The sequence below is a fragment of the Micropterus dolomieu genome, linkage group LG22, assembly GCF_021292245.1.
Source record: "Micropterus dolomieu isolate WLL.071019.BEF.003 ecotype Adirondacks linkage group LG22, ASM2129224v1, whole genome shotgun sequence".
Lineage (NCBI taxonomy): Eukaryota > Metazoa > Chordata > Actinopteri > Centrarchiformes > Centrarchidae > Micropterus > Micropterus dolomieu.
This window is the reverse complement of record NC_060171.1, coordinates 30,312,597-30,329,584: the sequence shown is the minus strand read 5'-3', so window position 1 is coordinate 30,329,584 and position 16,988 is coordinate 30,312,597. Positions and strand designations below refer to the sequence as shown.

The 16,988-nt window shown below is 40.7% G+C and overlaps 1 protein-coding gene across 1 annotated transcript in view; it reads right to left on the bottom strand.

Annotated features, from left to right (window-relative positions):
- The window catches only part of LOC123962239 (UPF0606 protein KIAA1549L-like), a 113,329-nt gene that overhangs the window by 66,455 nt on the left and 29,886 nt on the right, over positions 1-16,988 (bottom strand). The window contains exons 2-4 of the mRNA XM_046038269.1: positions 5,119-5,880; positions 2,243-3,037; positions 749-864 (exon numbers count right to left, since the gene is read on the bottom strand). Coding sequence (XP_045894225.1) covers positions 749-864; positions 2,243-3,037; positions 5,119-5,880 — 1,673 coding nt within the window. The remainder of the gene's footprint in view (positions 1-748; positions 865-2,242; positions 3,038-5,118; positions 5,881-16,988) is intronic.

Below are 16,988 nucleotides of genomic sequence, written 5' to 3'. Positions count from 1 at the left end.
ACTTTATTTACTAGGCACTGACATGTGTTTACTTGCCAATGAACTTTATTTACTAGCCACTGACATGTGTTTACTTGCCAATGAACTTTATTTACTAGCCACTGACATGTGTTTACTTGCCAATGAACTTTATTTACTAGCCGCTGACATGTGTTTACTTGCCAATGAACTTTATTTACTAGGCACTGACATGTGTTTACTTGCCAATGAACTTTATTTACTAGCCACTGACATGTGTTTACTTGCCAATGAACTTTATTTACTAGCCACTGACATGTGTTTACTAGCCAATGAACTTTATTTACTAGTCAATGACCTTTATTTACTGTGTACTGACATGTGTTTACTAACCAATGACCTTTATTTACTAGCCACTGACCTTTATTTATTAGCAGGTGACCTTTATTTACTAGGCACTGACATGTGTTTATTAGCCTGTGGCCTTTATTGACTAGCTACTGAAATGTGTTCACTAGCCGGTGGACGTTATTTACTAGCCACTAACATGTGTTCACTAGCCGGTTGCCTTTATTTTCCTAGCCACTGACTTGTGTTTTATCAGCCACTGATCAATGTTTACTAGCCCCTGGCGTGTAGTTACTTCTCAACCATTTTTATGAAGTCCTAACATGTTCACTAGTCACTGACCTGTGGTTACTGGCTGTTGACGTGTAGTTACAAGCCGGTGAGTTGTGCTATTAGCCACTAACCTGTGGTTACTATAGCTGAATTTGTAAGAAACACTGACCTGTGCATAGGCTGTGGAGTCGTTCAGGGCTCTCTGCAGGGCGTGGCTCAGTCCTTTAGAGAGGTTCTGTTTCAGGATCAGGTCCAGGCGGTTCCTACGCAGCTCAATGGACAGAACTGTAAAGGAAAAAATTATAAAAAGTCTGACTCAATGACTGTCCACTATGTATTTGAATTTAGCTTGCTAACATTCTCACTTTGACCATACCGATTGCCTCAAATAATAATACAATGCAATACAATATGATTTAATTGGGATAGATAAGGACCTATGGACACAGGATTTTAGACTTTGGCAAGGGTGTCACTTTATATTGAAAAGTGGTGGGGACATAGGGGCTCAGATTAGGGGTGTGAAGAGAGACTTAGCTCGCGAGACATCTCCATATGTAATATTAGGTTCACGAGAACGAGACAAAAAGATCCTTAAACAGTGTTTTAAAGATATCCTCCATGCTGAGATACATGAGCTGGTGGTCTGGGGGGACGTCCCCCAGGAAATTTTGATCATTAAACACTTCATTTCCTGCATTCTGGTGAAAGTCTCTGCACCAATTTATGGTGGAAATGTTTTTATTTATGTAAAGGGAAACACAAAATTCTGGTAGCACATGACATTTCAAAATATATAAATATAATTGCAGGCATTCTGTATAGCTTCCAGATCTGTTTCTCCAGTAAATCAACTCTTCTCATGTAATATCATCCCTGCTGAGGCAACACAAAAATTATTTAGTCTTCCCTCTTTTTTTGTAGTTGTCACAGGGAGAGCATGGAAAACTTGGCCAAATAGAAACTGTGTCAAGAAGTATTTAAAGTTACTAATTGCTGCATGCACGTGTTTGGGTCATTTCATAATCAGTAGCTTGTTTTTTTTAGTTTAAGGTACTTTTTTGGACAATGCACATTTGTTTCTTCTATATTTTAATTGCATTGCATGTTTTCTTAATGTGCAAATAAACCTTTCTAACTGGCACATGTCCCCATCATCCCCAGTGTAAATGACACCTATGGTCTTTGGTTAAATGTCTCCTCACTTATCACTTTGCCTACCCCAGTAAAGACCTCAGTAATATATTATCACAACATCTCTGGTAAATGTAATCAAAGGCTACAGTCTCTTACTTCCTATTAATGATAGAGTGTACACTCAAGGAGAATGTGCCCTTGCTTTTGTGCAAGTTTTAATTAATTAGTGTGCATGTAATTACTTCTTGTACAAATAATAGGTACACTGTGCCTGGGCTTCTGAAATGGCATTTTACGTGTATTCATCATTACTTGTAATAATGTTTCCAGAAGAATGGTTAATGTCTGCCTTTACATAATATTGAGTATGTTGCAGTACCTTAAGTAACAGCAAATTGTTGTTATGGAGAAAGCCCTGATCTTTTAGCCATTCATCCTACTCCTTTTACTCTCTGTTCTTTATCTCCCTCCCATGTCTAAAATGATTAAGATTACTCCAGGTTAATCCTAATGATTAGTCTCGTACCTGTTCTGACCCAGTTCTTCTCGGTCACATTGCATGGTAGAGGACTTTCCTCTGCACTGGTACTGGACGGAGGCTCTGTGGTCGTGGTGGGAGGCGGTGTGGTTTGGACCGGGATGAACACAGTGGTAGCAGGTACCTTTGTTGTTGTGGTTGTAGTGGTAGTAGTAGTGGTGGTGGCAGTAGTAGTAGTTGCAGGTGTAGTAGTGGTTGGAGGAGTAGTGGTGGTGGTTGGGGGGCCTGTAGTAGTGGTGGTAGTAGTGGCAGGTGTGGTTGTAGTGCTGGTTGAAGGCTGAGTTGTAGCCGCTGTTGTCATTTTGAGGCTTGTGATTGGCTGAGTGGTTGTTGCAGTAGTGGTATTGCGTGGTACTGTTACAGCTCTCCCAGTGGTCACCGTCTGTGTCATCATATCAACAGAGGTCACAGTAAGAGTGGTCGTTGAGGGCGTCATCGTCGTTACTGTCGTCAGCTGAAGGCTGTCATTGGTCACAGTGTCCTGGCTTGTGCTGTTAGAAACCGTAGTGGATCCCAGTGGTGTTTGTGTTCTAGCCGTGGTGGATAACGGTAAAGCCGAGGTGGTGGTGGTGGGTGATAGAGATGTGTTTATGGTGGTGGTTGATGTGGTTGCGTGCCGTGAGGTGTTTGTGGTGCGCACAGGTACGGTAGTGTTCCATTGGTGGGTGGAGAAAGGGCTGGTGACGTTGGCAGGAAGTGTGACGTCGTGGTCACCCACTGTGGACAGTAGCGACTCGGGGACAGTGGGGAGATCCCAGGCTGGCAGGCTGCTCACTGACTCTTCTGCAGGGTGGAAAACAATTGGAAGTCAACATGAAAATATATCTAATGATATTCTCATGTTTTTTATTTGTCAACTAATCCCCTGAAAAGACCAAAACCAACAATGAATTGATCCTATTAACAAGTACTGTTTGTGAAGCCTGATATAGAATATTTTTCTGTGTCTACTGTCCAAAGCTACTAAAAAGACATCAATGAGCTACACTGTTGGGGAGACATGTTCCTTTATCACCATGAACACACACACTAGTTTATTTTGAGTAAATCCCACAAACACCATCCTTCTGCCACAGATACACACAAGAGTAATTGTGTATTAACCAACAGCTAAAAAGAGATTTTGGTCTAATTGTTTTGGTCTTTTTATGGCATTTGTTAACAATAAGAGAGTTTTAGAATATTGCCAGCCATATCCTTCAATATATATGACATGAGACTATATGATAGAGCCATATGCTCAGAAAAGGATCTAACAATGAGGTGGAAAAATAGCAATGTTGTATTGTCTGAACTTAATTTAACCCTGCACCCTGTTCCCATCTAGACCTGGCTATGACATGGATCCCTAAAGTTTGGATTGGATTTGGATTTTTAAAAAAGTGTCAGTGCAGTCAAGATGCAAAGATCGCATCGCCTAGTTATTCTCTACCTTGACACAGATGCATTTTATCTCTTAACAACAAAATGTAAAGCAGTGCATCTTAAATACACTTAAAGCAATGATGCAAAGGGAGCCAAACATAAAGAAAGTCATGCAAATGAAACAGTTGGTAGGTTAATTGAATAGAGGGTTTCTCGTGAATGAGTAACAAGAACGATGAGGAGGTTATTGTCAATTTTAAATACATGAAGGGATGAAGTGAGCGGTAGTTTCAGTTTTGCATATGAGACAGAAATCTAATTTCAATTTGTAAACCAGAGAAGTATTGTAATGTCGGGGGTTCATATAATCCATCTAAATCCTCTCTAGACAACATACTGACATGAGACACTGTCGATGAGACGTTTAAAGGAGGCTGGAGTGAACAAGAGGGATGCAATCAATTCTGTCAGAGTAAGAGAGATCCAGTTCTCTCTTCTCCTCCCCTCACATCAGCACACGAGGACATATTGTATTGCGAGTGTATTGATCTGATAGGAAATACTGGGCTATGGGACATTAGCTTCTGTTCATTCTTTTGCTGGAAGCTGAAATATATGTGGAGGAATTACCTTGTTGATGATGTCACTGTTATTGGGATGATGGCGTTGCAGGAAGTGGGGAGACATGAAGAAAGTGGAATGGGACAGGACATGGTGTTGAGGATGCAGAAGAAGACAAAGACGATGATGAGGATGAGGATGATGATGATGATGATGATGATGATGATGATGATGCAATATGATAAAGGTGGTGACAAAATGATGATGCGGGCGATGAGATGATGATCATGTTTGTTTAGGCTATGATGATAGCTGAAAATTACATTGTGATGATAATGGTTATTAACATTGAAGATGACTGACAACTGATACATACATACATCCGAAACATACCAGGGTTTTCGAAAAAGACGTCAAATGTGTTGGCTAAAATTAAGACAGACTTCACTACTGTAGCTAGCTAGCTAAATAACTCAGTAACTCTGTGAGTTGTTTGAGAACTTTGTCTCTACCTGCCAGATGACTTTTAAATCTTTCTTGCTGACTTGTTTTAAATGAGAACCCTGTAAAATGTCTAAATATGTATGTGATAGCTGCACATGATATCGTGCTAAAAGCCCGAGGCTACATCATCCTAACATTTGTCACATCACACCAATCCTTGCTGCCATGCACTGGTTACCTGATTTTGCTGCACATTTTTCAAGCCCTGAACGGTTAGACTTTACTTGGTTTTGAAAAGTGCCATACAAAAAAATCTAATTAAAATATTATTGTAATTGCCAGAGAATGATCGGTTCTCTGGTTTGAGAATGACTGACCAATCGCTGTTTGGGGAGGTGTTAAGTCAAACATTAATTACACTGTGAAAGATGAAAAATGTTAAAATGACATTATTTGGCATTATGGCAATATCATTAAACAACCCTGCGCCATACCCAAACTGGAGCTGCTGTTGCTGTTGGAAGAGTTGCTGTTGACAACAACCAGAGAGACATTGTGTGGTCCTGCTGTCTGACTGTCTCTGTTATTGGCTGGAGAGGAGGACGAGGAAGAGGAGGAGGAAGGCAAAGAGGATGCTTTTGTTGTAGACGAGGAGGAGGAGGAGGAAGGCAAAGAGGATGCTTTTGTTGTAGAGGAGGAGGAGGCCTTGGATGACGATGAAGAGGAGATTTTGGTCCAAGCAGCTTTAGACAGGAGTCCTAAAGGTTTTCCTAATGCTGGTGCCTGCAGCTCTGCCATCTCTGCCAGCATGGTGGGGACTGATGAGAAGCCTGTCTGCTCTCTTTGGCCCTCTCCACGCGTCTGCAGCCTCTGCTGCCCCAGCCAGGCAGTAGGGTCCCTGGGCACGCTTGGCAGGTCACCCGCCTCCGCATCCACCGGCCTCCATTCAGCACCGACTTCAGCCCAGGCGCCGGTTCCCGTCATAATCCCAGCCTCTGCAAAGACTTTGCCACCCGCCAGAGCACGTGCTCCTGCTTCTGTTTCAATCCAAACCGCTGTTCTGGCCTCAGCAAACACTTTACCCTTAGGCAAAGCTCCGGTTCCAGCTCCAGGACCGGCGTCAGTGCCATCCATTGCATCTTTGTCCTTAGCCCCAGCTCTGTCTCCAGTCCCGGGGGTGGCTGAAAGGTTGGAGGGTGAAGCGGGGTCCGGAGGCAAGACAGCCTGTCTCATTGACTCATAGTGACCTCCCTCAGCTGTAGGAAACAATAGGGAGATGGAGGGAGGGGTGGATGAAAGAAAAAGCAGAAACAGTTTTTAATTAGGAGTTCTGGGTAGCAGAAACATTGTGATTGTCTTTGACTCCTCTGTCCTACAGTTTCAGTTCTTTGTTCAACTCATCTATCATGTGCCCTTACACGTACACACAAACATACACACACAGACACACACACACACACACACGCATACACACACACAGCTGAAGTCCTCATAATGCCGCCACAACTGTCCCACTGCCAGGCGATTTAAAACTGCTCTGCCTGCACTCACACACACTCATCGTGAGAGCATACACACTTCTCCTCTACTCTCTGGCAAATGCACACATACACATTATTTTTCTTTCTCTCCTCTGTCTCGCACACACATATCCAAAGGGATTTAGAAAAAAAACCCTCTAAAACTGAGATTGTGGAAAAATAGTAATAATGTCTAAAGTAGGTCACTTATGTTTTTAGAGGATAAAGCATAGGGAATTAATTTAGATGTTCCAGAGTGCATAAATTAGGACACACACACACACACACACCCTAATCAGCTGTGATTTCACAGATACTAATCTGATCTGTTAGGTTAGCCATGCGAGCCTATGAATTTATTATTCCTAGAACATACAAACCACTCAGGCTCAGGCTGAGCTCATAGCTCAGACCAATACTGATGAGACTGAAATATATTTTCTAAGCAAAGTTTGGCGTGAGTTAATTTATTGTAATTAACGACAGTATTATGCAGTCATTTGTGTTTTACTTTTTTTTTTATTCGACACCAAATGATTCAGATACATGGAAATGGAACACCAAAGATAGCATCCAGTCTAAGCATTTAGCCTTTGTCTCCATGCAGTGAACTGTCTTCATCTTCTCTGTTGCCTCAACAAAGCCTGAAGGTTTGGCAGACTGAGGCGATTATCCTGCCTAATACATTCAATCTCAAAGGCACCTTGCTTTAGTGGAATTGAAAGATGAGAAAAAACAAGGCTGACCGTCTGACTGGATCGCTGGCTGCCTCCACTGGGTGACACAGTTTATTGCATCTGCTCATTTGTTCTGAAGTAGAAAGGTTTTGCTTTGGCTTCACTCCAGGTTGTCGTTCAGTTTCTTCTGTTCTCAACGTAAAATATCATAAGAGGGAAGCGAGTGCCAGGCAGAGTAGTAGAGTTATTTAAGCGCACACTCATTTCAGCCTGCAAATGTGTTAAATGTGCATGTGTGTCGCACACTTCCCACACTCCCCATGTCTCTGTGGAGGACTGGTTAATTAAAAGACAGTGATACTGAGCAAGAGAGGCTTTACAGAACCAGCTCTGTGCTTAGCTGCTGTATATCCTCTGGGCACCTGCTATAAAGCATTTCAACCACCCTGCTATTAACCACCACCACTGAGCAATCTGTTCATTGTTATGGGATGTCATTTCATAAATGTCATTAAAAGAGGAGATTAATCCAGTGACAATCTATATGTCAACTTCTTCATGGTCTATGTTGTCTGTTAGTGACAACATCCAGAGCTCCATTAGTCAGTTTAAAAGAGGAGAAAACGACAAAGCCTGAAACGGCAGGGACAATTACTTTGACAACACAGGGTGAGTACTGTGACATTCTTGTTAAACTTACTTAAAGGCCATATTTATTTTTGCAGCAGTTCCTCTCGTCTAGATCCACTTCAGCTTGTCAGCATCATAGGTGTCATTTACACTGGGGACGCTGGGGACATGTCCCCACCACTTTTCAACACAAAGTAATGCCCTTGGTCAGCATGTACTGTTTCTTTGCATTGGTGGTAGTGTGAAAGGGAATAAATGCTGATGCAACTACTGTGCATATCAATTAACTAACAATACCAAGCTTTGAGAAAAGGGACATGTGTGTGGATACCTATTAGGAATCATTTATTTTGACTGGAGTAATGGAAGGATGAATGGATAGATGGAGGAATGAATGAATGGATCGATGGATGGTTTAATGGATGGAAGGACTGTACCATTTTGAGTGTTTTCTCCTCCAACAGCTAGCCACCTGCTCTGGCTGAGAGCAACATATGTGACTCTACCATCAGACCTCTGACAAAACGCTAGGAAAGAAGAACCTCCACTGAGAACAAATATGGACAGGATGGATGGATGGATGGGTGGATGGGTGGTTGGGTGGTTGGTTGGTAGAACAGAAAGTGTGGATTAAAGATGGATAAATGTGGCTCAGAGCAGAATTGACCTGCTTAATCTATTTGGACAAAACAAACAGGACATTTTTGCCTATTTCCGTGTGAGAACATTCATCCAATAGCAGATTATGAGAATCGTCACATGGATATGGTTCACAAAGCACTACTGGCCATTTACAAGACTTTAGACAAACACAGTCATGTTGTGTATTGACCATAGTGCCTCGCCAGCTGGCATTCTGTCCACTGATGCCCTGCTGAATCTCTGGAGATGCCAGCACAACCCTGTAAAGCCTTGCCAGGTCACTACAAGCTTACTCCCCATTCAGATTAGCTGATCGCAGGTGCCTGTGATTATATAGTGGTAAATGTCTATGGTCTGTGGTCTGTGGTCTATGGCCATGGCATTGCCCTCCTGTCTAGTGCACTTGGAGCTGTGGGCCAAGTAGAGTTGATCCATGCTGCCACCCTGACTGTGAGCAGGACAGGTGGTTAGGAAGTGTGAGAAAGGTACTGAGCCAACTGGTTCTCAGCTCTGAAGCTCAGAGGGAAAAGTGAGGAGGGAGAGCATGATTAGCTGAACCTGCCAACAAGCCAACTGTTGGCAAGTTTTCATTACAGTTATTATTAAACAGGCCAGATGAAAAATAATATGTCTTAATCTCCGTCTTAGAGCTGTGCTGGGCACGATTCTCTACAAAACTACACCAGAGTTTCTTGTCTAATTTATTAGATTTGGCTGCAGTACAGAGTAGTGTCACATGATTCACAATAATGAAGACACTGTAGAATCACCTCATTAGTTCAAGCAAAATGGTGTTGTTGGTAATGGTGGCAGAAAACCTTCCAGCCTCATGTGAAAAAAAACAAAATAACACAATGTGCTGAAAGCTGCACACTAACAATGCCTGAACCTCCTGCAAAATATTTTTCACAATCTCCATTCATTTATGTTACAGAGAAGAAAGTGTGCAGATAGATGGCACATACATTGTGAAGTTTGTAAAATTTTCACAATTCCATTCATTTATGTTACAGAGAAGAAAATGTGTACAGATAGATGGCTACGCATAGCTTCATGTCTTATCTAAAAGCTACACAAGGAAACTTTGTGAGATGGCAGCCTCAAAGAAGAAGCTGATTGATTTGAAATTCCAGTTTCAATGTCTGTCATGTGAGTAGCTGTGGTAAACTGCACAAGGCACACTCTTCTCTACTAACCTGTCCAGAGGGGCATACTGCTCTGAGGATAATTTCACGTTTCTCTCACAGTAAAATGTGCCCCTTTCTGTGTGTGACTACACTCAACAAAAAATGTGTCTATTTGAAAGAGATTTAGCTCCACAAGTACATGCAAATATTGGACTTTTATTTATGACCAAATACTTCCAAAACTTAAATTCCCATGAGCCCCAGCTGTACTTTGTGTTTAGAACGAATTGGCAAATGTTAGCACGCTATCATGCTAATAAGGTGACCATGGTATACGAGTCGATTATCAGCATGTTAGCATGCTAAAGTTAACTGCTCAAAGCACAGCTGATGCCGTACTGCCTCACAGAAAGATAGCCTGACATACCATTAGCATACACAATTGTTATGGCTGCCAACTGCATACTTTGTTTTTCATATACTTTATTGATACCTGAGGGGAAATTTGTTCTCTGCATTTAACCCAGCAGTTAGGGCTTCAGGAACCTTGCTAACGGGCACCTACGGCAGTGGTCCGTGCTGGACTTGAAACAGCAATCTTCAGGTAGCGCATCCAGCTGACAGAGCAACATGGTCATCCCACTGAGTCATGTTCCAAACAAGTCGAGGCCAGTATTCCTTCCTTGTTTAACTTTGGTTTGGTTAACCAACTCCAAAACATTTGGAGTAAGCTAAAGTACTTATTTTTGTTTAGCTTATTAACTCAACCTTTATCACTAGTCATAATTACAGTAGTCTCTCTTTCAAGCGGGGCAGTTATGATACAGATGTCTTAGCTTTTGTACTGGAAATGGCTGCCTATATGGGTTACTATGGGAGGCTTATGAGAGCGGTTCAGGCTGAACCATACAGTAAATATGAAAAACCAAAACAATTAACTAAAATAGAGGCTAAAATTTGTGAGTAAGCCCAGCTCTACAAATACTATGTGCAGCTATTTGACCTATTAAATATTAAGAAAACTATTGTTTGATCAAGAAGACAAAGCAGGCAGATGTAATGTTTGAAAGGCTAGGCAAATAAAGGTCATAGTTTCATACCATGTGTGTATAGAGTCATTCTTTTTTCATTGCCAATGCATTTAAATAACTGACTTTTTTAACCCTTAAAACTTAAAGCCTTTGTGATTAGAGTTGGAGTGCTGGTAGCAAAGCTCTGATATGGTCAATGTAGTACGAGACTCAGTGGGAGTAAGAATGGTCCCAAGCCAGTAGGTCTTGTCCAACTGAGTGGCCATCCAACAGGATGGACATGTAACCATTTCCTGGAACTATTCAGGGCATCCATCTGTCTGTGTGGAGGCGAGAAAAGAAAACGGTTTGGATGGATTGTCAAACGGATGGTTGGTCAGGGAAACAGATCACAGATTCAGAATCAGATTCAGAATCAGATGGATGATAATGCAAGGAGAATCAGTAATCTAAGTCTTGTCTATACTAAATAAATAGGCCGAGGTGTTTTTCAAGTTCATTAGTATAGTCTTTAGTGGGTTATGAGTTTCCATATTTGCTTTCAGATCAGTATGAACGGGACTGTTGCTTTGACAGGCTCTGACAGCACCAAAGTACCATCTATTTGTGTGAGGAAGGGCACAAAGTATCAGTCAGGATCGATGGATAGATGGAAGACGTGACAACATAAGGCAAGTCGTGTCCAAGTGTGACATCATCATAATTTATCTCCATATGTAACACAAGCATTGTAGCAGCAATCCGAATGTTGTTATTCTCTGGAGGGGAAATAGTGAGTAGAGGTAAGGGAAAATGTAATGCTCAGAAGAACTGCCAAAAGTGAGAAAAATCTGCCTGACGACAACAGCTACCCAATGTGTGAAGTGACTGCAAGAGAACATAGCAACTAAACAGAGAATATGAAGAAGCAGCACATTTTTGCAGGTTTAATAGTTAACTTTAAGATTATGTTAGTTGACATTTTTCTCATGATTGCTTTTTATTCACATCCACAAAGCCTAGCCAAGGTTCGGTTACCATAATCTGGTCACAGCCAATTTATCCATTTCACACACATAGTGGATGGATGGATGGATGGATGGATGGATGGATGGATGGATGGAACAGCTGTTGCTTGATGGTGAAGCACCTCGGTTTCTGTAAGTTGCATCATCAATTCAGTTGAAAGGGACACACACACTCTGGGGTGAGGGAGGCTTTTGCAGTTTCCACCAAATTAATATGTATGTTGTCAGCGTCTTCAAGTGATGTAGTGCTTGAAAGGGGAAAGCTAGTGCACAGTGGGGTGAGAAACAGGAGCTCAGGCATAGAGGAATAAAAATAATATATATTTGATGAGAGGAAGTTCTTAGTGCAGTTTACTAGTCTAGTCTATTCACTAATGAAGCATAACACGTAAATATTTCTACATTTACTTGTTATGAGGAGTCAAACACCTCAGATGCTGAAACCCTACTATTTCTTTACATTGGCTTAAAACAAAAGACTTCAACATATCATCTTCTACTTCACTTGACGTGGTTTCTCCTGGGACATCACAGAGAGTTGCTTTAAGCCTGACATGACAGTTGGCCTGGGGTTGCCTGACTTGATATCAGAAAGCCAGATGTGAGACTAGGGTGTCAATTTGAGTGCAGTAAAATGTAAATGTAAATAAAATACTCTGTATATCACTAGCATTATTACAATGTATGCACGCTATCCTCTCTGCAAAGTTATACTGTCACAACATGCAGCTAAAGAGGATGAATTCAGACTAATGCACATTTGTTTACAGAAAAAAGTTAGACATTAACGCCAACCTACTCCAAGTAGCAATGAAATACATTATGAGCGTATACAGTGCAACAGAAGAAACAGAATACTTAACTTATTAGATCAACTTTACTTAGTATTGAAGACATTTCAGGAGAATCACTAAGGCAATATTGCTCTGTCTGTTAGGAATTTCTAGCTAGCTTGAAATATTGCAGTTCTTTGTCTGTTGTTAGGAAAAGTACAATGGAGTCAGTGGCTGCACTGCAACATGCCATCATTGTTTTGGTTGTTTCTTTTTTAATGTTTAAAAAGTATGGTTTTCATTTACTTGTTTTAAGGTTTACATCCATGGTCTACATATCCAACGCATTCTCATCTCTGCGTCATAACTGACACTTTCAGCCAGCGTGACAAAGCGTAAGGATTTTACACTAAAGGTACCCTTCAGCATCAGTATGAAACGCACTCGTTTGCTACGTTGCAGCAACACAAGGGAGGCAAACCCTAGCTGTTAGCACATCGGCCGTGAGGCTTAGCCGGTCGACATGCATAAAGTCAGTGACTTAGGTTTAGGTACTAATATTTCTGATGGTTATGGTAAGGGTAGGGGCTTCGAGGGGCTGTCAACACCTTTATCAAGACGCACCCGGTGCGTCTCACACAGATGCTAAAGGGTACCTTTGGCGTCAAATAACAAAATTTTGTCACTTTTTCTGAGAGCGTTGGTATTGGACGCCCTGAGATGAGAACGGGCAATCACAATTACAGAATTAATGCTTAAAATTTTTTTACACATCATAAACATAAACATTCCACTGAGCTCAACTTGATGCCACGTAAGACTGATAGGAACAATCACTGAAACATTTTACTATAAGTTCATTTGCAAAACTATTCCTGACATGGAAGAAATGTTTCTGATAAAATCTACTTAATGCTGTAAAATCAGAAATAGCTATTTTTATGCACTCTGTTTTAAAGTTGAATCATTTAATCCTTATTTTACCCCCCTTCAACAGGCCATCGACACACTGTACCATGAGACTGAGTAGGTTTTTGCTTTTGTGTGTGTGTGTGTGTGTGTGTGTGTGTGTGTGTGGTCTTTCGACTGGTGGAGGGAGCACAAAAAGTCACAAAATGCCAAGCTGAAATGTCATTTTTCACAGCTGTTTAAGCTGAACATTTTCAGTGTTTGGGTCAATTCAGTCCCAAACATAAAATAATTGCTGTGTCAAGCTCTGTGTCGTCCAGTTTGTATTGACTGGAAATTAATAGAAGGACAGAAAAAGTAAGGGAAAAATGCCTCTCAGGTTTTAGACATGTTTCACAGTGAACAAATTAAGAACCTAGGAGCCTTTTGAACCATCCATGTTCAGCTTCTACTTCAGGACACTTTCAGTGTAACAAGGCTTTGATAACCTAATGTCCTCCAAATCAAAGAGAAAAGAGAAAAAAAGGAGAAGAGACATCTTATAATATGCTAATTCTCAGAGTAGCATATACCTATTTTATGCCTAAATGCATTAAAGAAACTTAATAGAGTTGCTTTCAATATAAGATGTCAACCTCATACACAAAAACAACAAACCAATGCCAGGACGATCATTAGATGAAAAGAAACAGAAACTGAACTTGTTTGAAGTAACAATAAATGAACAGCCTTGTTCAGCTCGACAGCAGGGCTGCTTCTGATGCTGGGTCTCCACAGCAACCACAGGGATGCTGTCACCAGGGTAACCATTACCATAGATAAAGAAGACGACAGAGAGCTCTATGCTTACGTGACGTCTGTCCTGCCTGACGTGCATCGCCCTGAAATACAGCTGTAACGTCAGGGAGCAGTAATAAGGCGCTACAGTGTTATCAAGATAAACACATCAACATATCAATTTCACACAACAACTTTCAACTTTGCAGGTGAGCAGAGCACAAAATTAATTCATGTTATTTAATAAATACGTAAAAACAGCAGTCGTCTCTGGCTTCCAGAGGATCACATGGAGTACAGATATCAGATAAAAACCAACCTATAGTGGAATCAGTGCCCTGCATTTACACAGCTTATGATGAGAGGCAGCCATTATTATTAATGGCAGGATGAAAACGCTTAACACACTTTGGCACCATTTCAAAGATAAATAATAAATGGTCCAGTAAATTGTTTATTAATCTGTCATGATAACATTCTGATCACTGGGGAATAATGAGGATTAGTTGGCTTCATGAACAAGTAACACAACAGAAACTAAAACAAAATGTCTGCTGTCATGTGAATGTATTTCCTTCCAAGAGAATTATTCATTAAAATGTTATATTGCAGTTATAGCGGACATATGCTATTAACAAGGGTCAGTGGAGATGAAAACAAAACAAATAATAGATTAGTTGGTTTGCCCCCCTACCGATTGACCTACATCAAAATACCCAACCCTCCACGCGCTATATAGCAAGCTATCAAATTACACTTTTTCACACATGGATTTTTAATTGCCACAGGGGTTCAGCAAACTGAATCTGAATACTGAAAAAGTTATATAACAAAAAATTAAACACTGAAAGTAAGATATCACTATTTTTATGTCCTGAGATGTGAACTTTAAAGCAGATTCTTCACTTGACAAAATGCTCTGCTATGGTGAAGACCATCAACAACATAATAAAACGTATGGACTACGCCACGGCAACTCATGGAAAAGTGGATTATGGGGCTCAAAATTTCAAAGTACTTCAGAGGAGGGGTAATATGACGAACAATGTTAATAAAAAATTTCAATTCAATTTAATAGAATATCGATAACTATCATGATGAATGTCAAATAATTAAGTTTAAAAGCTGATTTTTGCTCCTGAGTGAAAATTGAAGAAACCAGGATATTTGTGGCTTTTCTTTATGTTCAGAACAAACACGATGCCAAACAGTGGATCACTTAACAAACAAAAGGTAGAACATTAAAAAAGATTTTTTTCAACAAATATGCATGGGTAAAATTAAGTAAAATCTTCTTTCTGTGCTTGGAGTAACAAACCCCAAACGTCATAAAGGACTTCACATGAAAAACACATCCTAGACATTGTACATCGCTGTGGTCACTGCCTTGATCTAGACAATGAAGACATACAATGAATATAGAAACGTACTAAATCAATTGCTCAGGTACACTTGATTTTCCTTGAATGAACCTGAAGTAATTCACTGTAGAAAAGTCACACATGAAAACCTTTTGAGTTGTTTCAAGGGCATCCTACCAGCTCTGTATGTCGTCATCTTCTCTCATACTGTTACGTCAACAAACCACCTAGAATATATTCCAGTTCAGTCCTTGATTTTGTTTGAACACAGCATGGTCACATACGTCTATTCATTGGCCATCAAAAGCAAAAAAAAACAACAGAAAAAAAAGTATGTTTTGGCAATCAGATGTCCTTATCTTAAAATAAACTAATGTCTACTACAGTCTGCTTCCTTGATTTCAGTTGTTGTTAATCTATGTATAACAAGGCAGTGGGTCTCACAGTACATTGCAGATACAATGACCCCTGTGATCATTAGGAAGGTAGGGCTTTATATAACAAGATGTTGGACATTGATCAGAAAGAAAAACTGACACAGAAGTGTGCCTCAAGGGAAGCTCAACAAAATACAAAATGCAGTTCAAGTGATTTAGGTCTCCTTAACGTGGAACCGCACTGTTGGTGGTCAAAATAAATACAGGTGTCAAACAGTTAGTGGCAGATTATTATCACACTGCATTCCAGAAATGTCAGAAAATTGGAGGTAAAGGAATAATAATATTGCCTTCTAGGCGGCTGCAAGTTGCCAGGTGCCTAACAGGAAGCAAAATAATACAGGGCAGTCTGTTGGGACATCTATTATTGCTTGGTTGGTATCTAGCTCCCTGGCTTTGCTTCTTATCAGGCATCTGGCATTGTCTGGCATTTCTTTAGGCTGCCTGGCTGCTGCCTACTCCTGCTTGGCTCCAGGGGAGGCTTTAACATGTTCTGCTGCCTATTAGACTGATTATATTGTTAAGAAACCTGTAGATCATGGGCCATGAATTAGATAGGGACCACAGGGACTTTCCTCTGATCGGTAGCTATGTGTCGCTGCTGTCTCTGTGCCCCCCTCGCTTGGAGACACCTTAGTTCTGTTTGGTGCTTCCCACTGAAGCAGCTGGGAGCGGCACTTTATCAGAGTTGTTGAAAGTTAACATTTGTATGGATCTGTAGTGAGATTTATGCCTAGTCAGAATGGTTTACACTTGTCTCAAACAGGGTTCTATGTCTGTCAGTAGGTCTGAAGTGGATACTACCACACCAGTAGAGCAATAATGTAAGCTAACGTACAGCAGAGTAGGATAATACGGCAAATATATAGGGGAATATTCTCAAAATATTACAACTTTATTCTTTAAATATCAGAGAACACAGATATGTGGGATCAATTTTTAATGTGCAGAAAGCTTTCAACATGAGCAGAAAACTTGATGAAACACAAGAGCTATTAAAGTCCAGGAGTTTATAACTGTATTAAAAAGAATTAATTTATCATTGCCGTGAACAGGTGCCACAAGCACATTTAAAGAGGTTACTTCCCCGAACAAAGGACACAAAAGAGGAGGGAAGCCTAAATCATGCCTGCATTTGTGTTGGCTCAGCCGAGGTAGTGATGTTAACTAAGAAAAGTTGATTTAAGGAGAAAATACATACCTGAAAGCAATACAGAATACCTGAGAGCCTTACTGCATTATATTCTACATTGAACAAAATTAGACTTTCTCTGGACCCCCCTGGACCCACCCAATACAGTGAAACTGCACATTTTCGAGTGGCCTTTTATTGTGGCCAGCCTAAGGCACACCTGTGCAATACCCATACTGTCTGATCAGCATCTTGATATGCCACACCTGTGAGGTGGATGGATTATCTCGGCAAAGGAGAAGCGCTCACTAACACAGATTTTGAAAGATTTGTGAACAATA